This window comes from Aegilops tauschii, chromosome 5, assembly GCF_002575655.3.
Source record: "Aegilops tauschii subsp. strangulata cultivar AL8/78 chromosome 5, Aet v6.0, whole genome shotgun sequence".
In the NCBI taxonomy this organism is placed as follows: domain Eukaryota; kingdom Viridiplantae; phylum Streptophyta; class Magnoliopsida; order Poales; family Poaceae; genus Aegilops; species Aegilops tauschii.
Genome location: NC_053039.3, coordinates 92,482,602 through 92,491,530, shown reverse-complemented (window position 1 = coordinate 92,491,530; position 8,929 = coordinate 92,482,602). Strand labels below are relative to the sequence as shown.

Sequence of the window (8,929 nt, the reverse complement as noted above, 5' to 3'; positions counted from 1 at the left end):
GCTGCTAGAAACTCAAGTTCTGTATGACCGTGACCATTTCTTAACTTGCATGATGTTGTAGGGCTACCGCTTTTGTAAAATTTGATTGTTAATTTTGCTAGCGCTTTCATGGGCAATGCTTCATTCGTTCCTTTTTTATACACGGAAATGCAAAGTATAAACTTACTGCATTACTTGTCATATCGAACTGGTTTTAGCCTTTTGCGCGTCACTGATTCACTGAAAAATAAATGGGTTGTAATGTTCAATATCATCCAATGGACTTGTAATGTTCGGATATCATCTAAAGGAATCACTGGCAACAGTGCACCATTGCTAAACAATTTTAGCTTCTTCTATTTCTTCAGACCGCAATCCATCAAGTGGAAGCAGAGAGCACGCTCTTGACAAACTCCCGGGGCCGGCAGGCAGTCGCCAACGGCGTCGCCATTGGCATTGTCAGCCCGCCACCTTCGGCCATGTCGATGGTGTCGCCTTCACCAACATCCCATTCAAAGCACTGCACGAGTGCTGCCACAGTCAAGCTGACAAGGCGCATCGCCAGCGCCTCCCCGGGGCATCGCCTCCGGCCAAGCCCGAACGGCAGCATGGGCGTGGTGACCGTGTCTCTGTCCAAGAACCGCTCCGGCCTGAACTCCTCTGGCGCATCCCAGATTTTGACGTCCCGGTGGATCGCCCATGCGTTCACGAGGATCATCGTGCCGCGCTGGATATGAAAGCCACCCACCTTGCAGTCCTCCATGGCCTCGTGCGCAGGAATGATTGGGCCGACGGGGCACAGCCGAAGAGTCTCCTTGACAACGCACTGCAGGTAAGGTAGGTTGGTGATGTCCGACTCCTCAACCAGTCGGCCGATGCCGACTTTGGCGTCTATCTCAGCCCTCGCCTTCCGCATCACCTCTGGGTGCTTCACAAGCAGCGCCAGCGCCCACTCCGTGGTCAGCGCCGATGTGTCGGTGCCGGCGGTGAGCAGTACCTGAATGTCAGCATAGGCATAGCAACCATGTTGTCACAGTCTCACTCTCACAGATCGCGAAAATGGCACACATCGTGGTGCTAATGCTAGTACTCACCAAGACGATGCCTTTGACGACGGTGTCAGTGTAATACACAGGATCGGCTGCTTGGTGCTCCATGAGTACGTCGATTACGCCCTTCTTCTCCACGTCTCGGCCACCGGCATTGCTCGTTCGCCGATGGTCATCGATGAGGGCACCGACGAACGCGTCACGCCTTGTCTGCAGGCTTACAAGCGCCGCCTCGACGCCACGGAGACGGTCGACCCAGCGAAGCGCCGGGAAGAAGTCCCCGATGCTGGGCGTGCCGCTCACCGCAAACGTCTCCTCGACAATCTCTTGGATCTTACGCACGTCGCCGGCAAGCCGGCGCGCGGTGAGCGCGCGCAGCATCACGTTAAGCACCAGCTCGAAGAGCCTGGGCCGGAGGGTAACAATCCCAGCCCCAGCGCTGGCGTCGTGGAGCAGGTTCTGGACGAGTGACGCGACCTCGGCGCGGCGGTCACCGGCGAGCGCGGCGAGGCGGGAGGTCGAGAAGAGCTCGACGGCGAGGAACCGGCGCAGGCCGCGCCAGTGGCCCCCGTGGGAGGCCCAGACGACGGTGGTGCGCCCGTACCCTAGGTGCTCCGCGGCGAGCATCCGCGGCCGGCCCGCCAGCGCGGCGTCGTGCGCCGTGAAGCACTCCTCGGCTGCCGCGTATGTGGACACGACCAGCGCCCGGCGCGCGCCCAGCCGCAGCGACAGGAGCGGCGCCGCCCCGGCGAGCGCGGCCAGCGAGCGGTGCAGCGGCTTCTTGAGCAGGTGCAGGTGGCCGAGCAGCGGGAGCGACGGCGGGCTCGGCGCGCTGCTGCTCCCGTCCCCTCGCCGTCGCCTCATCCGAAAAAAGACGGCGACGACACCGGCGACGAGGAGGAGTAGGAGCAGGAAGACGCCGCCGCTGGCCATTCCCTCCGTGGTGGCGTCCCTACTACGGCACGTAGTAGTGCTAGGCAGTCGGAGACACAGCGAGTGTTATGGTAGAGACTTGTAGTAGTAGCCCTGAAGTGGTCAAGTGGAGGATCACGGCACGTAGTTCATGGATTGGGAAGGATCCCATGCCTGCGGGAAGGGAATCCTCTGCACATGCGTGGACAAACCAGCTGCTGTTTTACTTTCATGGCTCGGTAATGCGCCAGGATTACTAGTCTGGTTGGCTGTAGAATCACTTTTCTTCTCTTTGGAGATGCCGCAGAGCAAAACGTCTTGGACTCATCTTCTTTTGAGGGGTACGTGTTGGACTCATCTGATTGGATTGACCGCTAGAGTTAACCTGCGTCGGGCTAACTAGCTAGGCGGAGCAGATTGTCGTCGCAGCGTATATATCTGATGGCAACGATGCTAGTCTGTGAAGGGTGAGACTATCCAATCGCCCGATCCTGATCGTACGAGTGTTTCTATCAAAGTACCGGCCACAAACTTTATAAGAGCAACGACTCCCAGTCAACCAGTTCGAAAGCATGATCACATGTGGTAGAGACCGCCTTAGGGTTTAGTTAAGATCAATGTGGACGCCGCATTTCATCATGACACGCAATCAGGTGCTTACACGAGCTGTCGCGTGTGATGATAAGGGAAATTTTCTGGCTGCAGTTAATTGGTTTTTACCACATGTTAACAATGTCGATTGTGCAGAACTGACGCTATTCGTAACGGGCTCTATCTACCAACAAATGTTGGAGGTAAGAGTGATTGTTGAATCAGATAATACATTTACGGTACAAACCTTGAACCAGCATGAGGACTACTTCGGCCCTGAAATTGTGATGGTAAGGGAATGCCATAACCTTGCTAATGAGTCTGAGAAAGTTTCGTATGATCATTGCTTCCGTGAAGCAGATGAGATAGCAGATTATTTAGCAAAGCTTTGCTTTAGTTCTAGAGCTTCTTCACTTTGGGATTTCAACGCTCCTGACTCTATTTCTCATATGCTTGCAAATGACCTATCTATTATTTGGGAAATAAAGTTGTATTATTGTCAAATGAGAAAAAAACTAGCTAGGGGCCATCTCAAAGAGCAAAAAACTAGCTAGGGGCCAATCCTATATGACGCCCACGTGCGCCATATAGGCGTGGCTTTGCTGACACGAACACCAGCATGGGCCGGTCCATACGATGGTCGCGCGTTGTATTCTGGCTACGTTTGTTCGTTTCGCTTTTTTGTGTATGTGTTTTTAGTTAGTTTTCTGTCTTGGTTTTTTTCTTTGCTTTTCCTATTTTCCTTTTATTTTTACATATTTGGATTTCCATTTTATTATTTTAGGTTTTATTTATTTTATAGTTACACCCTAAGTGAACATTTTTACTCAAATGCACGCTGACTTTTTTTAAATATATGTTGAACATTTTTAAAAATACTCACTGAATTTTTTTTGATATACAATGAACATTTTTTTATATACATTTAATATTCTTCATATATGATGATCTTTTTAATTATATGAAGCACATTTTTGTTTGTACTCGTTTGTACACACAGAATATTTTTAATATGTGGTGCTACTTTTTTTACAATGATTTCTTTATATATGAAAAATACTGAACAACTTTCTATTTTTTTTATTAGTAGGTATATAAATATCTAGCTACTAAAAACAACAACCTTTTTTTGTAAAAAACGGACGAAAACTTATAAAAAAACTAATCATGGGGCAGATTGGAAAACCCAATTGTCTTGGCTTCAGCGAAACCACCTGTACCCGACGCGCTCGTGGGTTGCGACAAGGAGCTCTCCTAACTAGGTTAGGTTGTTGCTTCCTATTCAGGGTTTATAGCGCCACTTCTAGTTATATCTGTGGAGGGCACACACCCCTTCGATCGTATTGCGCCAACCCATACGGCACGCCGTTGCGGGGAGCTCTCCCAGTTATGGGAAGCTTCCCATCCCACCCCTCAAAAAAAGTTATGGGAAGCTTTCCAACCAGGTTTTTGGGAAGCTTCTAGCGTGGTTTCTTTCTTCTTATTTCTGAGTTTTCTGGACCTAGTTTTGCTCAGTTTTTTTATTTCATCAATTTTATTAAATTCTTGAAACTTTTACGAATTTTGTTAAAATTTTAAATTCGTAATTTTTTATTATAATTTGTCAGCCCTTTGAAAATTTATGAACATTTTTAAAATGTGTGAAATTTCTTTAAATTCATGAGCCTTTACGAAACCCGTGAACTATTTTTTAATCCACGATTTTTTCAAAATCTGCAAACTGTTCTCAAATTCACAAACTTTGTTTTAAACTCTAAGATTCAAATCCGCATTTCTTTTCAAAATACATGATTTTTTCAATATTTGAAAACTGTCTTAAAATTTATGAATTTTTTCCAAGTCCATGATTTTGATTAAATTTTGTGTTTTTAACGAATTTTTCTAGGTTTGTTTTTCTGAAAAGTTAATGGTTGACTGGTCAACCATCGAGCGAGTGACCGAAGGAGACCTATGACCGAGCAACCTGTTTCTGTTACCTTGTTGGGCCAGGCCCAGGCGAGAGAGTGCGTTACGCCAGGTGGAGAATCGGTGTTAACGGCGCCGTATATGAGCTCTCGGCTAGGTTGGTGCAAGAAGGATTACCGGCACAACAATGTTTTGGGAAAGATGATATGTATAAAGCCTAGTAACAGACCCCCCACGGTTGTTTTTAGTAAGATGCCACTTGTGGCCAATCCTATTTGCCGCCCGTAGGTGGCAACTAGTCGAGGCGTTCCCACCTTGCCCAACTAGTCGAGGTTGTTATTTTGGCTTATAGTATCAGGAAGTGTATGAATGAATTCAGGTACATATGAACCTACTTTAGAAAACACATTTTGAAATGCCAAAAAATTCTGGAAAAAGGTGCACGAGTACATCTCCATATTCTATGTGCGTGCAAAAAGTTTCATGTAAAAACAACTCTTTTTGTGGCTTGTGCAACAAAGAACAAACATTGTGTTGCGGAACGCTATTTAGAAGCAAAATAAAAATACTTTTTCACAAAAACTTTGTGCTGCGGACATATTTTTGCAAACAGGTATGCACGAAATTTTGTTTTGAATTTTTTGACATTACAAATCGCGTTTGGAATACATTTTTAAAAAGCGGGTTCGTATGTACCCGGGTTCAGGACGTGCTGACTCTTATAGCACCACTTCTAAATATATCGATGCAAGGTGCACACCTCTTCGATCGTATTTGGCGAACCTGTAAGGCACGACTTCGCGGGAAGCACTCCTAATTATGGGAATCTTGCCAACCCAGTTTTGGGAAAATTTTAGTGTGGTTTGTTCTTCTTTTGACTTTTCTGGACCGGGTTTTGTTCAATTTTTTTTTTCATTTTTCTTCTTTTATTTTATTTTCTTAAATCAATATGTTTCCAAATACGTGAAACTTTTTAAAATTTTGTGAACTTTTTTCCAAATTCATGTTTTCAATATTTTTCTAATTCGTAGTTTGTATTTTTTTTCTAATTTGTGAACTCTTTGAAAAAATTATGAACATTTAAAAAATGTGCGAAATTTCTACAAATTAGTGAACCTTTTTTCCAAACCGGCAAACTTTTTCAAATCCGTGAGCTTTTTGAATACATGAAATTTTTTCAAAATCCACAAACTTTTCTTAAATTCACAAACTTTGTTTTTAAGATGTATGAACTTTTTTCAAATCCGCATTTCTTTTCAAAATCCATACGTTTTTTTTTCAAACTTTCTATATTCGTGAGCTCTTTTGAAATTTATGAACTTTTGGCTCAAATGCTCACTTTCACTTTCATGAAGAGATAAGGCGGAAAAGGTAGAAAGCGATGTGTGAGCCTCAGAAGGCGCGTGCGTCGTGGGAGGCGACCGGCGCAAGGCTTGGCCGGTCGGGAGTATAGAATCGTTTACCTTAAGTTTTAGACAATTTTAAGAAGTGTAACTATCCACCCGCAAAGAAAAATAAATAACTGTAACTATCCAATTTCTTTGGATAGGCTGAAGTTGTGGAGTGGAGTAGTCCCAACACACTCCAATAAAAATAAGAGTTTCCCATGAAAACGAAGCATCAATCATGGGTGGTCCATGGTTACATAAGCCTTCAGGAAAACCAAGACATTGTTGAGCTCCTCCATGCTAAGCACAAAGGTACTTTACCAATGGAGATTTCGCTCACGCATGCCTTCCTTGTAGCTTCTCTTCTCCTCCTCTTGTATTTCCTTTCCTCTCCTCGCAAGGACCTTAATGGACATGGCCATCTCAAGAGTATCCCAAGCCCGCCCGCCCTCCCCGTCATCGGCCACCTCCACCTCCTCAAGAAGCCGCTGCACCGCTCCCTCTCCGCGCTCGCTGCCCGCTACGGCGGTGGCCGCGACGGCGTCGGTCTCCTGAGCCTTCGGTTCGGCGCCCGGCCGGTCCTCCTCGTCTCCTCCGCGGCCATCGCCGAGGAGTGCTTCACCGTCCACGACGTCGCGCTGGCGGATCGCCCCGGGCTCGCGTCACGGCGGCTCCTCACGGACGAGTGCCCCAGCATCGCCTTGTCTAACTACGGCCCTCTCTGGCGCAACCTCCGCCTCATCGTCACCGTGCACGCGCTCTCCGCGCACCGCCTCTCACTGACGTCTGCCGTGCGTGCGACCGAGGTACGCGCCATGGTAAAGCGGCTCTACGGGCGCGCCGGCGCCACGCCGGTTAGCGTGAGGGAGACGGCTTACGAGTTCGTGGTCAACGTGATCATGGCCATGGTCTCCGGGAGGCGCATGGCGGAGGAGGACGTGCGCTGGTTCATGGCGTTGACGGAGGCTGGCTTAGCGGCGGCCGGATCGGCCAACCGCCAGGACTTCCTGCCGGTGCTGCGGTTGCTGGATTTCGGGAGGACGAGGAGAAGTCTTGCCGGCATCGCCAAGGAGCGCCGTGACTTCGGCCAGCGGCTCATCGACGAGTACAGGCGCCTCAACCCCCGTGGCGATGAGACGTCGTCGGCGCCCAGGACGTTGCTCGGCGACGTGCTCCGGCAGCAGGAGCGGTCGCCGGAGTCGTACCCCGACGTGGTCATCCGCACCCTCTGCATGGTGAGTTGCTACGCCAAAGTCGCATGCGTCAGGTAGTTGTTACACTGACTAGATGATTTTTGTCTTTCGAACACGACACGGCCGGCTGTGTGGTGTACGTGAGCGTACCTGCTACCAGCCGCTGACTCGGGTTCGGACGGTGCGAAGTGTTTACCTGATGCATGCATCTCACGGCTGGTGGGCTGGAGGGGACCTACTAACTACTCCCTCGTAAACTAATATAAAAATGTTTAGATTACTAAAATAATAATCAAAACATTTTTATATTAGTTTACAGAGGAATTAATGTGCATTAGCAAATTATTAGTAACTGGTGACAGTGATCCAGTATGTTTGTTTAAGCACGGTGAAACCAATCACTACAAGTTTTAAAAAGTGGGTGTGGGTGCAGTGCTAGTTGACAGAGTGTGCCACTTGTAATAATTTGTTAATGAGAACAAGTAATTAATCTGACGTGTACGGTGTATAACATTCCATTTGCTTGGCTAACGTCGAACGACAATAAGTTAGTGTATGCTGTAGCGAGCAAGAAACTAATGTCGATAGCTATGATCCACTCATCTAGAAACTTCTCTAATTACCTAGTATAGCACAACCATTGTTAACATATAAATTGCTAATTGATCTAGTTGAGTTGACATATGCAACTAATTGCTTGGTTAGATATTTTTTCTGGTTTTGTAAAATTTGTGAAATTACTAATCTTATTTCAACTTTGGTGCACAGAGCATGCTACAAGCAGGAGCGGACACATCATCTAGCGCGATCGAGTGGGCGATGGCACTTCTGCTCAATAACCCAGACGTGTTGGCCAAGGCGAAGGCTGAGATCGACGCCGTCGTGGGCACGTCTCGCCTGATCCAGGAGTGTGACCTGGAAGTGCTTCCTTACCTCCGATGCATCATCACCGAGACCCTCCGGCTATACCCTCTCGCACCCAACCTCGTACCACATGAGGCGTCGCGCGACTGCACCATCACTAGTGGGCAATACATCATTGCACGTGGAACCATGGTCTTAGTCGACGTGTACTCCATACAACGGGACCCTGCGTCGTGGGATGATCCAGACATGTTCATGCCAGAGAGATTCGTGGGTGGCAATGTTTGTGGACAAGGTGGAAAGCGAATGATGATGCCGTTTGGGATGGGCCGGCGAAAGTGCCCCGGCGAGGGACTCGCTTGGAGGACGGTGGGAGTAGCATTGGCGGGGATGTTGCAATGCTTCGAGTGGGGACGGGTGGGAGAGAAGGTGGTGGACATGAGCGAGGGTTCTGGGCTCACCATGCACATGTATGTGCCGCTAGTTGCAGTGTGTCGACCTCGTCAAGATATGGATGTCATGCTCAAGAGCCTTTAGAAGTGTGCTCCTTAAGTGTTGTGAGTTGATACGCTTGCAAGGGTAGCGAAGCAACATCCCTCACTACTTTGTACTCTCTCCATTTGACAAATAAGTGACCTTTTGAACATTGACACATTCTTCAAGATGTAACTTTACCACTAATTTCTACTACCAGTCCCTGGCATAGTGCGAGTCCTGGGGCGCCGCCTCCTCATAGAATCGATCCAAAGCCATAAAGTTTTGTGATCCGAGTTACAGTTAATTAGTTATAGCATGTGCAAGTTTTTTAGTTTTTTTTTTCTAAAATTAAATATACATAAACCAGTCGATTCTATATAGTAGCCCAACTAAACGCACCCAGGCGAAGCATTGCTAAAATTAACATTACAACATATAACCATCTCATACATAAACTCATTATTAGGAAGAAGGCTATACCACATCATATGCAACCCTGCAAAACCAAGTTAGATGTGCTCTGATCAGTTTGGCAAATTTTAATTACGTGGCCTCTAGGGTTTCGGCTAAC

General features: G+C 47.6%; 2 protein-coding genes across 2 annotated transcripts; one reads left to right on the top strand and one right to left on the bottom strand.

The window, feature by feature from the left end:
* Positions 1 to 215: 215 nt before the first annotated feature.
* Positions 216 to 2,207, bottom strand: LOC109763500 (cytochrome P450 81Q32). Its single transcript, XM_020322348.4, has 2 exons — positions 1,074 to 2,207; positions 216 to 976 (listed from the first exon to the last, which is right to left on the bottom strand). Exons 1-2 carry the CDS (start codon positions 1,959 to 1,961, stop codon positions 359 to 361), a joined length of 1,506 nt encoding a protein of 501 aa, XP_020177937.1. The 5' UTR covers positions 1,962 to 2,207; the 3' UTR covers positions 216 to 358.
* A 3,848-nt stretch (positions 2,208 to 6,055) lies between these two features.
* LOC109763513 (cytochrome P450 81Q32) lies at positions 6,056 to 8,527 on the top strand. Its single transcript, XM_020322361.3, has 2 exons — positions 6,056 to 7,059; positions 7,786 to 8,527. Exons 1-2 carry the CDS (start codon positions 6,148 to 6,150, stop codon positions 8,416 to 8,418), a joined length of 1,545 nt encoding a protein of 514 aa, XP_020177950.2. The 5' UTR covers positions 6,056 to 6,147; the 3' UTR covers positions 8,419 to 8,527.
* Positions 8,528 to 8,929: the final 402 nt, after the last annotated feature.

Bases quoted from the DNA above. Each gene is read 5' to 3' on its own strand.
- LOC109763500 (XM_020322348.4), bottom strand. From the start codon at position 1,961: ATGGCCAGCGGCGGCGTCTTCCTGCTCCTACTCCTCCTCGTCGCCGGT. The intron at 977-1,073 runs GTGAGTACTAGC...GCTGACATTCAG, and splicing joins TCGTCAAAGGCATCGTCTTG to GTACTGCTCACCGCCGGCAC.
- LOC109763513 (XM_020322361.3), top strand. From the start codon at position 6,148: ATGGAGATTTCGCTCACGCATGCCTTCCTTGTAGCTTCTCTTCTCCTC. The intron at 7,060-7,785 runs GTGAGTTGCTAC...TTTGGTGCACAG, and splicing joins TCATCCGCACCCTCTGCATG to AGCATGCTACAAGCAGGAGC.